General features: G+C 40.1%; 1 protein-coding gene across 2 annotated transcripts; it reads left to right on the top strand.

The window, feature by feature from the left end:
* Positions 1-2355: 2355 nt before the first annotated feature.
* Positions 2356-18371, top strand: kitb (KIT proto-oncogene, receptor tyrosine kinase b). 2 transcript variants are annotated; one of them, XM_010797572.1, is made up of 21 exons: positions 2356-2589; positions 4516-4791; positions 4883-5167; positions 6917-7056; positions 7666-7834; positions 8938-9127; positions 9207-9322; positions 9411-9525; positions 10320-10510; positions 11635-11741; positions 12327-12453; positions 12584-12688; positions 13264-13374; positions 13885-14026; positions 14265-14332; positions 14422-14513; positions 15200-15322; positions 15567-15678; positions 15956-16055; positions 16543-16648; positions 16914-18371. In XM_010797572.1, the coding sequence occupies exons 1-21, from the start codon at positions 2535-2537 to the stop codon at positions 17055-17057; spliced, it is 2874 nt and encodes a 957-aa protein (XP_010795874.1). In that variant the 5' UTR covers positions 2356-2534; the 3' UTR covers positions 17058-18371. The 2 variants fall into 2 exon arrangements, with proteins under 2 accessions (XP_010795874.1, XP_010795873.1); XM_010797571.1 differs by having other exon boundaries at positions 12572-12688.
* The last annotated feature ends 43 nt before the right edge of the window (positions 18372-18414 follow it).

The following is an 18414-nucleotide window of genomic DNA, read 5'->3' as shown; positions in this document are numbered from 1 at the left end:
CCGCTGTCCTCATCTGTCTAAAAGCACTGAGTGAGTCACTGTGGATACACACACACACACACACACACACACACACACACACACACACACACACACACACACACACACACACACACACACACCAAGTCATAGTGAGTCAGCCCATATCTGCTATAGACGCTCACCTAAATGATGAATAATGAAATAGGGAAAGGCACATAAACTGCTCAAATGACATGTGAACTCAGAGAAGACATATGAATGATCCTGAATGATAACCATACTCTCACACAAACAAACACAGTGACATCCTCATTGAGCTTATGGGCAGCTGGACTATGGGCTGAACAGGTGTTTTGTACTATGACACCTTGAGGTACAGGTTTCCTTTGTGTTCTAGCAGATTATTCAACTGAAAAAAGTCTGTTGTTGAAGTTAATCTGTCAAAAATGTAATCACATTTACAGAAGGAAATAGCTAGCCTTTCCTAGTGGAATACATTACATCTAAAGTTAACCATTTAAAATGTTATTATTTCTTTGTTTGATCCCCTCACAAACGTAAAAGTAAAATAGCACAACTAACTGTTTCTTGGTTTGCTAATGGCTGTTTCCTCCTCTTTCCAGTCTCTTTGCTGAGCTATTAATTCATAATTTGTTTGTATTCTTCATGGTTACCGACACCCAAAGTCAAAACACCCTTAAACAAAATATAGTTACAAATGCTAATTTCAATGAGACCAATATCTTAAAGCTCTCAGACCGCATGTCCTTTCAATTAGATGTGTCTCCCAATTTTGGGTTAAAAAACTATTTTGTGGTGTTAATGTGTAGACATACTTTGAGGCCTCACTGTGTGCAAAAACTTCTTTGTCAAGCACATGGTTGGGATGCGACTGCCCTCGCTCACCCCAAGTTCATCCATCAAGACCCTCCTTGCCTCCCTCTTGTGTTGAACCCAGTTTTAAACAACCCCTTAACTCAGCAAAGTTTCACTGGACACACGGTGCTATACAGTAGGAGGACGATGACCCAAGACAGGATGCAACTGGACTTTGGTTCCACTTATCTTTATTAAAAAGCAGCTCTTTGCACATACAGAAGGAAGACAAACTTTTCAAAAGACCAAAGGCTTGGCCTGAATGGGTGTCTGTTATGAGAGTTTGATCACCACCAAAGCTTTTTTCTGATGAAATTCTAACTGAAACCATTACATGTCATATTTTCCGGACAATTATACTGCAAAAACAAACTAATTAAGTGCAAAATTAAATTAAAATGTAGTTCTGCTTCTGTTCTCGTTTGTTTAGCCTCCTCCTGCCATCATGTGCTGAGAAAGGCGTAATTGATTTGGGGCGAAGCTGTGAGATTTGAGATTAATCATGCGGATAAGAAAAAAAACACAACGGTCCGAGTGTTCTCTCTTTTCCTAGAGCAACAGGAAAGAAACACACACACACACACACACACACACACACACACACACACACACACACACACACACACACACACACACACACACACACACACACACACACACACACACACACACACACACACACACACACACATAGACAGACCAATAGATAAAAACACACATAATCCCCTCATAACCAAACCCATTCAACACACAAGCACACACTTGAAGGCAGCTCTGGGCCTGAGGCATTCAGTTAAATAAATGGTTTCTCAGCCACCAGGAGGCTCTGATAATAAATGTAATGTGTTTCTCTGAAATTAGTTATTTTTGCAGAAATATAATGAATGAATCTCATTCTCTTTAAAGTTTCTTCGCCATATTTCGAATCTTTACATTCAATAGCCTATTAAACTGTCCAAAACATGTAGGCCTTATTATTATTGAGCTTTAGGTAGTCTGTGGGCTTGGAAATGTTTGGTTTTGCTTCCACACCACAACATCATGACTTTTAAATGAAGGCCATTGTGGGTTATAAAGTTGATTAAATCTGGGAAAATACAGTCATACCAATTAGAGCTGAGAAACGTGAGACAGTTAAGTGCATCATAAAATGAATGAGGATATAAAGGGGAACTCCTGCCGAGTGCGAACTGTCAGGACAGGAGCCCAAGGAAAGGCACGTCACCAGAATTATACTAATGTCCGAGATAAACATTTACAGTCATCTTATTGAAAATAATCATTTGTGTTTCAGCCTCCTTTTTCCATTACTGGGGAGTTCCTTGCCATTCATTTTCTTACAATGATTGCAAAAAACGGTTTAGATGTCTTGGATATAGGCGCGTGTTTTTTCTTTCCGGTAATAACCGACTCATCCTTGGCCCGGGTCCAGCCAATGCGGGACAGAAAGGAGTGGCACGGATCCAGAGCAGGGAGGAGAGGCGCTGTGTCTTTAAGCTCCAGTGAGATCCATCGGGGGGAGTCTTAGCACACACGATCATTATTGTGTTAGTGCGTCCAGTGCTGTGAAGGGATCTGCTCAGTGTGCGTGTGATCTGTTGTTTTAAAGCCCAGGATGGTTATTCCTGCACTTGAAACGCATGGAGTAGAGTAAAAGGCTTCAAACCCGCCCAATCATGAGATGCCACTGGGTTCTCTTTGCCTCACATTTTGTTTTGCTGCCACTAACAGGTAAGAAAACCATTGAAATCTTGCTTAAATATTGCTTCATGGGGTGTTTTCTTGATGTATAACTTTAAAGTGACCTCGTTTAATCTCTTCACCTCACACTAGTTTCATAAATCACGTTTTCCTCTTCCAAAGCACGTTAGAGAAGGCTATGTCTTTAGTGAAGAGTTTAAAATAGTCGTAGGCTACTTTATGCGTACAATTACAAACTATATAGCATTTGTGTTAGTCTTTGTCTTTTCAGATCACTCAAGTGTTGTTCGGACTCAAGTGTATTTCTCCACCTGTTTGTCAATATTTAAGGTCGTTTCGCACTTAATTTGACTAATTCAGGTGTGGACAGAAGTAAAAGGCTGCATGTATTGCGCAGCTTCTCTTCCATGATCCTGATACTGAATCTGGTGCCGTGTCCTCAATGTTTCTGGAAAGGTGGTTGATGTAAAACAAACACAAGTGTAGTTTAACGGTTCAGGGTGATCAACCTGTCAGCTCATGTCTCAAGATCATATCATTTGCATACTACCGTTTAAGAGGTAGGCCTAGGAGATGCCTTTCCCAGCAGGCAACAGGTGCGTGTGTTTGTTTGAGGACGATTAATTATGTATGAAACCGAAATAAAAAGGATTAGGTTGTACGCCTTGGCATAGCACAATGAACAATAGCCAGAAACCCATCTTTTAACAAAAACCACACCCAGCAGCACCTTGACTTTGAACCGCTCTAGCTGCTGTGATGGTTTGTGTTTAGTCACACAGCCTCAGGATTGTTTGAAACCTTGTACTTACTCAAATACCAACTGTCTGCGAGGCACACACTCTTCAGATAACAGCTACAAAACATGCACTTAGAGCCTGCAAAAACACAGATATTGATGTTATTTTAAAGGGGAGTCTTTCTGCACACATGCTTCTTGCCTTCTCAGCCCCTGCTGCCAGGCCTGAAGGCACAACAGTCACATGAAAATCCTGAAATGGCGCCTATCATGTGGACATCTGCAAAAACATACTGGGAGAAAGGGAAGAAAAAGTTGAAGGGGGTTGTGGTTAAAGTAAATATAAAATGTTAGGTCAGTTTACTCGTGTTAGGGGAGTGGATATAGGGCTCTTAATGCATGATTACTCAGCGGGTAGACAGGTCATAATTATTGATTGTTCAATTGAGCCATGTTGGTTTGATAGCACTCTGTCTTTAGGGGCCTGTGCCAATCATAACATCCCATTTAACCATCACACTGTGAACATCTTAGGTTTTAAGAAACTGTGGTGGTATAATTAATGGATAAATACATAAAATAATATAAAACTCATGGGTTATGAAAGCTATCTGTAGTGGTTCTGGGTACAATTGAGAGTAACTAAATAAATACATACATACAAAGTACTTTTTTGTAGTATTTTAACTTTACTTTACCATTTCCTGCTCCTTTATACTTGTACTCTGAAAAAATGGTGTACGTTTGACTTATTTAATAACTTAGGTGCTTTGAATGTTCAGATTCAGATTAATAATACAAAATATCCTTAAAGATGTGTTATCATTTGCTGTTATAGGTTAAGATAAAACTGTATTGGTCCCTTTATGAAATGTATATAGTATAATGATCACATGAATATAATTCAATTATAACTTACATTGTTTTGTAATGGGTCATTGTGCAGAATGATTATTTGTATTTATCTTTCCTACATGTTGATGCTAAAACTTGTATATTTTACACAAGTAGAATTTTGAATGCAGGACCTTTACTGAAAAGAGAGTATGTATACACTGTGGTACTACTTTTACTTTAAAAAGTCTGGTACTTTACTTCACCCTTCCCATAGCTAGCCCTTCATCAACATCAGTGTTGCTGAAAGCAGCAGTTTATTTGCCTTTGTGTTGGCTCTTTACTCCAGCAGACGTCAACCATTATATATGTGTTTGTTTCAGCGTGGTGCCAGCCAGTCATCTCCCCTAGTGGACCTCACATTGTTGTTCCCAAGAGGGGGAAGCTGGAGCTGAGTTGCCATGACAATGCCACGATGTCTGGTGCCCCGTCCAGGTTGAGGTGGCAGAGGGAGCGTGCTCGCCGGCTGGAGGGAGAGGTGGAGGAGGGCAGAACGACCTATGTCAGGGTGTCAGCAGCGCAGGCCAACCACATGGGTCGCTATGTGTGCATAAACAACAGCACACTGGAACACAGCTCCGTTTATGTATATGTGAAAGGTCTGTATTAGAGATTGAGGGGGGAGAGGCATGTGATTGTGTATCCCTCTAAAAACATTGATCAATCCAAATCTCCCTTTCATCTCCTCAGACCCCCAGAATGCCTTCCAGCGCACCATGGTGAACGTCATCCTGGTGCGAGAAGGTGAAAACTGCACCCTCCCCTGTCTTGTGACCGACCCTGAAGTCACCCTCCTAGCTCTGGAGATGTGCGACGGAGGACCTTTGCCCTCTGGTATGAGCTACCACAGCAACCACCAGCGAGGCGTCATTATCAGCAACGTGAGAAAGGAATATGATGGTTGCTTCGTATGTGTGGGGCAGCTTGATGGAGCCAAAGTGACGTCCATCCAATACACTGTTGATGTACAACTTGGTAAGTGAGAGATATGATGGAGGGCTGTTTGTGATATTCTTATCACTTGTTACAAATGTATACGTGTTTTTAGTGGTTCTCTTTGTGGCATAGCTTTACTAGATTTGTGATTTGGGTGATAATTAAGGATAAAAGGGTTAAATGAGTTATAGTGTGAATGCTGTATGTGCAGCTGTTGAAAGGAAAGAAGTAAGGTACAAGCTCCTGTCATCTTTATAAACATTTGAGAGCAGATTAATAAAGTCAGTGTAAAAGATGCTAGCTTGTATAATGGATCATTAAGTTAACCTTGTTGTAGCCTCACAGTAATGCCAGTAGTCAGTAGGTGAAATGATTGGAAGCTGACTTCCTAAACCTAAATGGCAATCCCAATCCTTGTGTCAAAGTAAACAGTGAAGTAAACACAGCTTAAAGTTGTCACTGCGCGTCAATGAATGTTGTTAATGTGTGCTTTTGCTTGTTTGTTTTCTGATGCATACTGTGCTGTTGAAATGAATTAACCCTTGGGGAATAGTAAAGTCTAAATAAAGGTAGAGAATCTTGAATAATACAGCTACTCTTTTCAAACAAAGCTTGGACTGAGACATGTGAGGAAACACAGCTTACAATATTAAGAGGACTTTATTATTCTGCTTTCAAAAGACCTATCATCATATTAGTTAAGAAATGGAAAAATATAGCTGATGTTGGCTTATTGATCTTCGCAATGGAGGACTAAAACACAGGAAACCGGTTTATTGGAAAGCAGGACTTTGGTGTACTGATTTTGATCCATAAGCATGAAACAAAAACATAGAATATGGATTTAATGATGGTCAATAGGTACAATGTTTATAGCATGCTCATTGCTAACTAGCAGTAAATTAAAGAGTGGACATGTAATTTATTTTTGATGGGGTTTGGTCATATACCAAAGTATTTAGAACATGTAATTGATCACCAACATTAGTAGGATTTTATCCATTAATACGAGTCTAAAATGTCATTGTATCCAAAAGGCCTTGTGATATTTCAGTCTGGACCAAAGTGGTGGCTAGACAGACCAGCAGCATGGCTAACATCTTCATAAGAGATCTTAATGCATCCTGGCCAAGATTAACGGTAGACACAGCACATTTCCACATTGCAGATGTGTTTTGGCAAGAGACAGTTTTTCTCGTATCTTCTATATAAATAGAAAATGAACCATAAGAGCATTTTTCGTCAGTGCAAGCGGATCATGTTTCTATATATCCCTGCACTGAATCAGCATTTTTAGCCTCGTCTGCAGTGCAAAGATGTCTAAACATAAACAAGACGGGAGGGCCGAGGCGTAATGTCCTTTTCACTGATGGAGGGAGGTGGAGAGAGGTATTGAGAGGAGAGAGGTGAGTGAGGTGAAAGAAGGGAGGAGCAGAGGGATTACATTCCCACACTGAACAAAGCTTTGTAACGGTGCATGAAGGCTGTGTTTGGGGTAAATAAAACCACCTCACTTCTTGTCACACACAGCTATCAAAGTGAGGTCAGTCGGCATATAATGTTGGAGATTAATCATCCGGGTTATACGCACACAAGCGTACGCTTATGCAAATATTATACTCTTTGCATTGTATTTAGTGAGTGTTTGTCCACTGACCGATGCATTCCCTGACACTAAGCAAACAGGATGTGTTTTTAAGATATGTATTTCAGACTGGCAACCAATAGTGAATGTTAATCAATTATATATGATTCATGCGTATTCTGGTTTTGCATCTTTTGATCCAGTGCCAGAGGTGCCTCCGGTGATCACGCTGTCTCACAAAGATCCTGTTATCCTGAGAAAAGGAGACGAGTTCAAGATCACCTGTAGTTCCTCTAACGTCAACACGGACTTCAGTGTCAAGTGGGATTTCCCCTCCACAGCGGTGAGATTGATGAAGAGATAGACTGCTTCTCCTCAATCTCTATGTCCGCGTGACTAACTGCCAGGATGTGAGAGTTAGTGTGTTTATATCTGGCGGACTGTTTTAAAAAAAAAGTCTTATTGCAATATATATAGTGGTATATTCTGTTTTGTTGCTAAGGAGTCCTTGACTTGAACAATGTAGGAGACCCCTGCTTTACCCTTACCAATATAAGAAACAGCCAAACATTTGCATTTTTATCAGGGCTGTAGCTACCATTGAGGACAACCTTAATCATTTCAGGGATTTAGCAGGTTTTGTGATGCATATATTAGTTCACATTTGACACATGTTGGGTTTTGCATGACAGATTGTAATATTTCTTATACTAAGTATTTTATAAGAATAAAACTATTTTGGCAATAGTCATAATAAACATGCCAGTGAGTGCAGAGAAGACTTAAGTATGAGTTTTATGATTTCTTTAAATACTTTGTTAATGTTATTGAGTTTGGGTCGTAGCGGAAGTCTTTTTATAATCACGGCATCAACCATGGTTTTTCGTGAATGTTGAGTCAGCTGTTTGAGATTAATGTTAAAATGCTCACCTTTACCCATGATGCCTTGCAGCATCCCGTGGAATTCCAATCCTCACACATCCTGTCTGGTTTCCACGGTGTCAAACGTGTCACCACACTATTGATCACGGATGTCAGCAAATCCGACTCAGGCACTTACCGCTGCCATACCCACAACGAGAGAGGCACCAGTGCCACCGCGCTGCAATTGGATGTCCAAGGTGAGTTTGTGTCTAGATGGTAACCCTCAATTTTTTAAACATTTACCAGAATGTTAGGGTTAGACATGGACTTTAAAAGTTTTAGGTTAGCATAGCACGTCTTGCAGCAAGTCTGACTTGCTATGCACACATACTTAAAGTGGACCTATCATGCTATATTTGAAACATATATTGTAGGCCCATACCTATATAAAACATGTCTGTGAAGTTTTTTTTTCAAAATACCAAACAGATCATGCATTTTAGCCATGCCTCACTTCGCTCTATTTGCTCTTTTCCAGCCCTGTTTTTGCAGCGGGTGATTCTGCTTTTGTGGCAGACTACAGCGCCACTTACAGGCCTGGCATATGTACTACAGCGTCTCCAGCGCTTTCGAGCGGTCTCTCATTCCCCTAATAGGTGGAGAGTTGCCCATATAGGCGGAGCACCCCTTTTCTGACGTCAGAAAAATTCAAATAATAATCAGCTCCGTTGCAGCCCCGTTTTTAGAGATTTGGGTATGGAGGAAAAGAGAGAGAGTTGTGTTTTCTGACACTTGGTGAAAACATATTTGTGTATAAAAGACGTACAAAAGTGCATTTTGCATGATAGGTCCCCTTTAAGTTTAGATTAGCCTAATAAAATGTTCCAAAGTATATCAATTAATATGTAGACAACTTAGCCCTGGTGGAAAGAGCTATCATTGTTCAAAGTGTGATGTTTTTATAAATCAGTGAGAATGTCTGGAAGTAAGCAACACACTTGCCAGACCTCAAACAATGTTTTGTTTTACTCTGTGGATTTGTTCTGTTCATAAAGTCTAATTTACATGAGCAGTCACAAATAAAATATTATCCTATTATACTGGGTCTACCTGGGAAAAAAAGAGTTTGGCTCTCAGTGAAATGTCCCTCAATAAATAACAATAAAACATGGATCTAGCTACAGCATTTTACTTTTAATTGTCCGCCTGTTTCCTGTCCGTCTTTATTTATGCCTAAAATAAAATTGTCTTTGTGGATTTATAAAGTTGTTATGTATTCATTCGTAGCTAATATATCTATGTTCAATATCCCAGGCCTTAACCACAGTTTTAGGTGAGCTAATTTTGTGATGCTCTTCAGATCAGGGCTTCATCACCATGTTAGGCAGCCCAGCTCCAGTGCAGGCTGATGTCAAAGAGGGGGAGAGCCTGAGCCTCAGAGTCGAACTCAGTGCCTATCCCGCTCCGCGCTCCCTATCCTGGTCTTACAACGGCAAGCGGCTCCTCAACACCACAGAGCACGTCATTACCATACATCACCGCAAATACAGGTAAAGCAAGTTTAAATATGTATTTCACTGCAATTACCTGAGCATGTACACATTTGGAAAGTAATGTTTGTTTTATCAGACTCATCAGCGAGCTCAGACTGGTGAGGGTCCTCGGCTCGGAGGGTGGGATCTATAAGTTCTCAGCAAGCCATGAGGACGCATCTGTAGATCATCCGTTTCATGTGTACGTCAACAGTAAGTGGCCTTCACTTTAACACTCAAGTTTTCTATGTTAAATATGTGTATTTTTTACTTTCAATCTGCCCATGTCTTTCTCTACAAGGCAAGCCGATTATCATCGCCCAGGAAGGCCCTGTTGATGGACAGGTGCGCTGCGAGGCCTCTGGTTACCCAGTCCCTAAAATCAGCTGGTACTTCTGTGAGCTGCCCCACACGAGGTATACCTCAAATCTCACTACTTTCATCCAAAAAGTGTTTGTATCACCTTTTTTTAATAGATAGGAATATGAGTTATACACCACTATTGATTTAGCATGAGCTGGGTGTTAACCTTTGATATCTTGAATGTAATACGACTGTCTTTTACACAACGAGATGTTAAAAGGGTGATCTTGTAAATGTACAAAGAGGAAACAGATGAGAAGAGTTGTACAAAGTTATCATGTAATCAGAATTGGTTCAAAATAAGCATTGTTAGTGATGAATCACTGCGTCACATTGGGTGTTATAACCTAATTTTACATTCTCCATGTAAATAATGTCATAAACAATAATATAAGAAGAACATTATGTCAATGCATTTAAATGAACCTATTCATATATAATTCAGAACTTTGGACTCCTTGGCTTTTATGCTTCTCATATTAAAAGCTGTAACCGAACAGCAGTGCGACTTCAGACCATTTTCCTCACCATTATATCCAACACCTTCTGTTGTTTGGTCTGGCAGTTCCTCTGAGAGAAAGAGAGGATCATGGGAGCTGAAGAAGTTGCTTTATGTCATTATACTGTATACTCTCATTAGCATTCAAACCAAAAAGGGTTTAGACTCTTGGTCATCACAATATGAGCAATATAAGACATTTAGAGCTCTGTTAAAACAGGCACTTGACTCGTTATTTTACATTTTATAGGCTAACCGTAGGGTTTATTATAAGACGTAATAAAAAGTACAGTTGCTGTGAATGACCAAGGTTGAAATTACTTTATCATTGTGTCAACCCCTGAACAGGTGCTCACACCTGCCCAATGCCACCCAATGGGAGTCCCTGGATGTCGCCATGGTTACAGAGTCTGTCTTTGGCAGGAGCGAGGTTGTTAGCCGCCTGAACGTGAGCAAGGAGCACACACACTATCACACCCTGGAGTGTGTGGCTACTACGGAGGAGGGGGAGGAGGCCTACACACTGTTCTCCATCAGTGGTACGACACAAACACACACAAACCTATATATGTATATATTTATGAATATAAACTATACCCATTGCCCCTCGGTCTGCAGAGTTGTGTTTTTACTGGATACAGATTGAACAGGATTAGTGTATTATGACTGTCCGGGTTGGGATTATAAAGTGTGACTCACTAATCCTTGTCACAGAAACAAACACCACTGCTGCAGCAGCTGTCAAACATATACATCTGATTAGTGTTTGGGCCACTATTCTCAAGTTCCTATCAGGGGATCCCAATTGACATACAGTATCTCCATCATGTCTTATATATGTACTTCAACTAATGTATATGATGTAATATTATTTGTATTTTTCAGTAGGGCACAACAGTATATCATAAAGTTAAATCACTATGTTTACAACCATTCCTAAGGTTGGGCAACATATCAATTTATTTATATAGTCTATGATATCTACAGTATATTATGATATAAAAATGTATAATATATTTAAATTAACACATAAATGTATTTTCCTAGTTTATAAAGAATATTCTAGTTTTGCTGTTACTTTGTTATTCAAGCGAAATTACTGCTGATTATTTTATCCGAAATATAATTGTGTAAATATTTGTTGATAACACCAATGGTCAACCCTACCTTTTCATTAATTTTCTTATACCTTTATTTTTTCAAATCATCTTATTGGAGTGCAGGGTTTTATACTCAAGAAATATTGAGGTTGAAGCATTTGGTCATAAATAAAAACCAACAATCTTAAATCAATTCAACAGAAACATTGTCATATTTGATTTTCTCCATTTCACCTAGTAATTTCTCTTCTTATTTTTTCGATTGTGCTGCTCTTTTGTCTTTCGCTCCTTTCGCTCGTTTTGCTCGTTTCTCTATTTCTTAATTTATTCATTCCTCCACACTCTCACATTGACCCCTTCCGGCCCTTCATATCCCCCCAGTGCCCACTCATCCACAGAGTACATTTCAACCAGGAATGTTAAAGTAAAGAACGAGATGAATCAGGAATTATGTCACCTTTTGTATGTATTAGTATTTTAACGGGTTTGTGTATAAACTGAACCTGTACTTGCAGTAAAACATATACCTTTGTCTGATTACTCCGGTGTGTGTTTCCTCTCAGAACGAATCGTCCCCCATAAACTCTTCACTCCTCTTCTGACCGGCATGGTGGCCACTGGCGTCTTCCTCAGCCTCATTCTCGTGGTGCTGCTCTATAAATACATGCAGGTAAAACAGAACATAAATCATGCATTACAATACCATTACTGCAATGAAGAAATAGTATTTAATCTGAGTGCGAGAGGGTCATAAATCTCTCATATGTCAAGTAAATATATTGCCATCAATCAGAACCTTGTTTTAACCCTGTTTAAAATTCTCCGACTTCAATGTGAGATCAAGTTCATCATTGAGATGCAGTTTTCAAAACAGAAAAATAACTGGCTGTTGGTTTCTGGCAAAAGGCCAACTCCCATGTATTAATGACTCATTCCTCCATCTTGAGTATTGTATTTTAAGGATAGAAGAAGATTTCTTAAATCAGACTACTTTTTTCTGCTTTTGGTAACGGTATTGAGCAGATAAGAGTGTCCTTTTAATCAATATGAATGCTGAAGTTAAAGGCTTTTTTGAGACTGCGATGATGCCATTAATGTGCATGCTGCTCTTTTCGCACTCAGATGAGTCAGACTACTTGAGAACGAGGTTATGAATTCACAGTGGGATCATCAGTTCTGACTTGAGTTGACAACTGAAGTGCATTGAGTAATATAACATTAAATATAATGACTTTCTCTTTTCAAACTTTACCAGAAACCAAAGTTTCAAATCCAGTGGAAGGTCATTGAGAGTATCCATGGCAACAACTACATATATATTGACCCCACCCAGCTGCCATATGACTCCAAATGGGAGTTTCCTCGACAGAAACTACGCTTCGGTATGATATCCTAGAATGACTTCTTGTTATTGATACTTGAATTGGATGTTTGAGTTCCACTGTCCAAAGTTATGTGAGTGTAACATCATAATTTCTTGCTGAATAAGGGAAAATGTAGATGTTCCCACAGGTAAAACTCTGGGCTCTGGGGCTTTCGGAAAGGTAGTGAGGGCCACAGCGTACGGACTCTGCTCTGCAGATACTGTGACAACCGTTGCTGTTAAGATGCTGAAACGTAAGTGTGCGTGTGTGTGTGTGTGTGTGTGTGTGTGTGTGTGTGTGCGTGTGTGCGTGTGTGCGTGTGTGTGTGTGTGTGTGTGTGTGTGTGTGTGTGTGTGTGTGTGTGTGTGTGTGTGTGTGTGTGTGTGTGTGTGTGTGTGTGTGTGTGTGTGTGTCATCTGTCACTTACACATTTTTTATTAACAAGATAACTCTCCTTAATAGACTCTAGAGCGGGTGGTCATAAATGTTGAATAATGCAGTACTAAGGACTATGTTTTAACTAATAACAATCATCAGAAGTGATTTATTTGTAAAAACAAATTGGTATACTAGCATCATTATGAATATCATGATGACCAATATATTTATAATTCATTATTTGCTAGATGGCTTACATTTATATGAATAATAAATATAAATGATATTACTTTATATATTTCCCAGACACTCAAATAAATCGGCGGACAGTAACAACAGAGCACTAAGTAATAAATAGGGAGTGATTTCTGACACAGCTTGCCGATGCGTGTTGTAGAAACACATGAGACGCTGTAAGAGGTAATAAATGTCCTGATGATGTCATCGCAGCCAACGCTCATGCTACGGAGAAAGAGGCGCTGATGTCAGAGCTGAAGGTGCTCAGTTACCTTGGAAACCACGTGAACATTGTGAACCTGCTGGGGGCCTGCACCGTCGGAGGTGAGAGAGATTTTGGGCTTAATTTGGTTCAGTTTTTTGTTGGGTGTGGACGCTAAAAGCCTCTTGCTTTCACGTGATTATAAGATATTTATTGTCTGATTTATGGTATTGTTTTTGATTGATATGCTGACTAGCTTTTTTCCCAGCCAATATTGGCCTCATATATTGGAGAGTCAGTATCATTGACTCCAATATGAAAACATGCAGCATATTTACTGACAAGTTTATGATGCAGTGGATCAGGGTCTGTCTAGACCTAAACATTGATCATTATGCAGCATTAAGACTGGATTCACACACAAGTATGCACAAGCGCGTAAAAGGAAGTAAACACATGGACTTTAAAAATCCCATTGACATGATAAATGCTTTTCAACACACACACATTGTTCAAACCTGTCACATGACACACTTATTGTTGGCTCTTTGCTTAAGTTCTTTGTTCATTGTTATGTGATGTCTTATGGTTTTAAAATCAGCGAGTGAGGTTTCTTTTTTTATCTTTGCCAGGCCCGATTTTGGTGATCACAGAGTACTGTTGCTATGGCGACCTCCTTAACTTCCTGCGCAGAAAAAGAGAGCCCTTCCTCAACTCCCAAGTTGGTGATGGTTACTATCGCAACGTCTCGAACCAAACAGAGCCTAAAGCAAGGTGTGTGTGTGTGTGTGTGTGTGTGTGTGTGTGTGTGTGTGTGTGTGTGTGTGTGTGTGTGTGTGTGTGTGTGTGTGTGTGTGTGTGTGTGTGTGTGTGTGTGTGTGTGTGTGTGTGTGTGTGTGTGTGTGTGTGTGTGTGTGTGTGTGTGTGTGTGTTGGTATTAAAATTGTGATTGCAAATGCTTAATGGTTTCTGTGTCAACATGTAATATTTGTGTGTGTGTGTTTGTGTGCAGTGGAGAGGTGATTGGTACAGAATATGTGACCATGCGTCCCTCGGAGAAAGAAAGGTCTTCCCAGTCAGGTAGGAAGTCTCTCACTCTACATTTCTTATCACACATACAATATCACTCTTAGTGCCTGTGGAAGTCTGACAGTGTGATCTTTATCTAGCGGATATCGAGGAGCTGTCTCTGGACGCCGAAGATCTCCTCAGCTTTTCCTACCAAGTGGCCAAGGGAATGGAGTACATTACTTCCAAGAACGTAAGGCTGTTACAGCCCATGTGCTTATTTACAGGATCGTTACAGATGAGAGATTTAAAACTGCTGCTGCTAGTTTATAAATGACTTTGGCTCAGGGCCAACCTGCTTTGTGCACTGCTGTCAGCTACAATAATGCACAATCTGAAGGTGCATTTACATTACATCATGTACTCCACACATAAAGCTTTGTCACTCCTGTAAATAAGCTCCTACTCAAATACTTTAGATTCTGTATAAAAAATCTTGTTCTCCTGATTCAGCTTCTCTCATCATAATTGTGTTGCTTTATTTTAATTAGGCACTGTATGTTCATTCTTCTTCTAGACTGTAATTGCCCTGACTCTGTACTATGCATTGCGTAAAGATTGTCAATTTGCCATTTGTGTTTCTGAGGTTTGTGACAAGTTTTACTCGCCGCGGCTCATTAGTAAATATGTGCTGTGTGTCAGTCATTCACCGCAGAAACAATGTTGTTACAATGTTAAAACTAATTGCAGTGTTTGTGTGGATGTGGGTGTGTGTGTGTGTGTGTGTGTGTGTGTGTGTGTGTGTGTGTGTGTGTGTGTGTGTGTGTGTGTGTGTGTGTGTGTGTGTGTGTGTGTGTGTGTGTGTGTGTGTGTGTGTGTGTGTGTGTGTGTGTGTGTGTGTGTGTGTGTGTGTGTGTGTGTGTGTGTGTGTTTGTGTAGTGTGTCCACAGGGATCTTGCAGCCAGAAACATTTTGCTGACTCACGGCAGGGTGGCTAAGATCTGTGACTTTGGGTTGGCACGAGACATCACGACTGATGCCAGCTATGTGCTCCGGGGCAATGTGAGTCTGTCACTTTTTTATCTCTGAATCTTCTTCTGCCTCCCTTCCTTTCCACCCTTTTTCCTTCACTCCTTTCTTTCTTCTTTTCTCCTGCAATTTCTTTCTTTTTAATTGATGTTTTCTTAAGGGATCTATCTCTAAAAGTTAAAAAGAGATGAACAATTCCAGAGAAAAGCTAAATGTTTCTTGGATTGAAAGACAGGTAAACATACTGCTTTTGTAATCATGGCGCTGCCTCCTGCAGGCTCGTCTGCCGGTGAAGTGGATGTCTCCTGAAAGCCTCTTCGACTGCGTCTACACCTATGAGAGTGACGTGTGGTCCTACGGCATCCTCCTCTGGGAAATCTTCTCTCTGGGTAACATTTCCAGTTAGAGCTGCACTGTTGCATCTGTTTCATAATGTCTAGGCCGTTATTACCATCCATTTGAGCTGACTGGGGCCCTATTACAGGCTCTAATGATGCTCCCCAGAAGCAACATCACTTAACCGGGTGAAACACACAAAATCATATTATCTGTGTAACAATGTTGCTCCAGAAACCAGTAGCATAGTATGAATCTATTATTTCTTGTCATGGAAATCTGAGGCGTGAATGAAACCATGTTATTTAAAGTGTGTGCATACTGTTACAGGTAACAGTCCGTATCCTGGGATGCAGGTGGGCTCAGTATTTTACAAGATGATTCAAGATGGAAAAAGGATGAGCAGGCCTGAGTTTGCTCCCATTGAGATGTAAGTGTGTGTGTTTGCAGAAACAAGAAAGCATGTGTCTGTGAGAGTGAGTGTTATAAACAGTGCATCAACTAATGATCAATCATTCTTTCAATTGAATAGTTTACCTTTGAAATGCTAGAAAACATTGAGAAAGGAGCAATGTGACATTATCACATGTATCGTTTTGTTCAATAAACAGTCCAAAAATAAAAAAATATGTATTTTACATCAAAATCAAAGAAAAGTGGCTAATCCTTGATTTGGAGGAGCTGAAACCAAACCATCATGCCTTCAAAACGACTTAACGAAATTATACGTCAAAATAGTTGCCAATTAATTTCTGACAATCAGCTAATCGATTCAAAACATTTGAAAGACAATAATAAACGCACAATGATTTATCCATTGTATGAATAGAAACATAACATTTTAAATCTTTGTTTTCGCTTTGCTGGATTACTTTAGTTCTTGCATGTAGAAACTAATGTCAGCCTCACCTCTGCAGGTATGACATGATGTTGTCTTGTTGGAGCCACGATCCTTTGAAGAGGCCTTCCTTCAGGAAACTGGTGGAGAGGACTGAGCTGCTGCTCTCAGAAAATACCAGGAATGTGAGTAAAAGGAACCATAAATCACAGACATGTCATTTTTGATCTTTCAAAACACTGGGGATATCTCAATGTTGGTTTAAGGATAAAAAGAAAAAATAGAAAGCCTGGATTAAAAACCAGGATAAAGATTGAGATTGATCATCATTTTGCTATTTATGGACCTTCGTCATTCGACATTTCTCATTAAACCAAATGTTTTTGTTGTTGTAAAAAAAGGTAGTATCATCAGAGCCGTCATAAGCTTCAAATGTGTGTTGTTTCTTAGGTGTACCTGAGACTGAGCAACGCTCCAGGTCATCCTGCGCAGGAGAAGGCGCAAACGCGTCGGCTGAGCTCCGTCTGCAGCACCACAGCTCCCACCCAACCTCTACTGCAAAGCACGGCTGACGTCTTCATGGACTATGTCTGACACACACACAAACAAACACACACACACGTATGCACATAAACAGTGCTATGAAACTTACAACCCCCTCCCCCCCACCTCCCTGATCATTGTCACCTCACAAGAGCCAAATGCACTCTGTATGTAAACTAATAACAACACACTCCAACTAACTGTCAAACACTGGACTTCCTGCATTGCACACACACACACACACACACACACACACACACACACACACACACACACACACACACACACACACACACACACACACTGTATATATGACCTTGCCCTGGTCTCTTAGTATTGTCCTCTATCTAATCTCCCATTGCTGTATTGATCTCTGCGGTAGGTATTTCAGGTGCATGTCTATATAAAGCAGACTCCAGCATTAACCGCCATCAGATCCAAACAACATCCCCATCAGCAGGAGCTTGGCTCACATTCAGCCTTAGATTGCATCTTTAAATGCTTTGGGGAAAACAGAGACCTTTGACTGAGGAAAAGATAAGCACAGTTAGTGAAGTGATCGGTGGACTTTATTTTGTCCCTACGTTTTTACAAGAATATTTTTGTCAGTTTGGGTAATATAAAGAAATACAGCACTCTTGTAGGGAGCAGTGGTTTCCAGGAGAACCTGCTGGCAACCTTATTTCAATTTTTTTAAGAGTTGTGCTTATGCACATGTCTACTCCTTGTATATGTACAAGAGCAAGGTTAGCAGTTTCCTCATGTCATCAGTCTTAATGCTCTACACTAACTGGCTGCTGGCTCCACCTGCAAACTTAATTGTTATAATCCAGCCCTCTGCAAGAAAGATAATAGTGTATTTTCCCAGGGTTAGGGTCACTATATTAACATGTTGTTGTCTGCAAGCCTTACTTAAAACTGGTTTTAATGGGGCTTGAAAGACAAACAATGCCTTATAGTACCTGAAGCCTCTTTTACAATATAACAAATGAGCCATAGTGAGGTGGCATGCAAGCGATAACTCCTAAAAAACAACATAAAGTTACCATAAGCCACAGAAACACTGACTCCCACCTGTGCGTTGTAGCTTTGAATACTGTGACTAACTGGTGTATTGCTGTATGTATTATAGGGTTCGCTTTAGTTTAGTCTGTGGCCAGGCGTTTAGGACTGTTTGCTCTTTTGACTGGATTTATGTCAAACATGTATGCAATGTAAATATAATAGAGATGTGCCTTTAGGTTCTTTTTGTGAAATACTGAATGCATTTGATTGTGACACTGTTATTGTCGAGAGCCAGGATAGTTTCAGTATGCTGGTTTTGATACAGTTGGATTACTTGTAATAAAGAAAGTACCTGTGATGGTAGGAACTTAAAAAGTGTCCTTCATCATTTTCACAATTGTGT

Source organism: Notothenia coriiceps, unplaced genomic scaffold (genome assembly GCF_000735185.1).
Source record: "Notothenia coriiceps isolate Sejong01 unplaced genomic scaffold, NC01 NC01_scaffold00038201, whole genome shotgun sequence".
Classification (NCBI taxonomy): Eukaryota; Metazoa; Chordata; class Actinopteri; order Perciformes; family Nototheniidae; genus Notothenia; species Notothenia coriiceps.
This window is presented reverse-complemented; position numbering and strand designations above follow the sequence as displayed.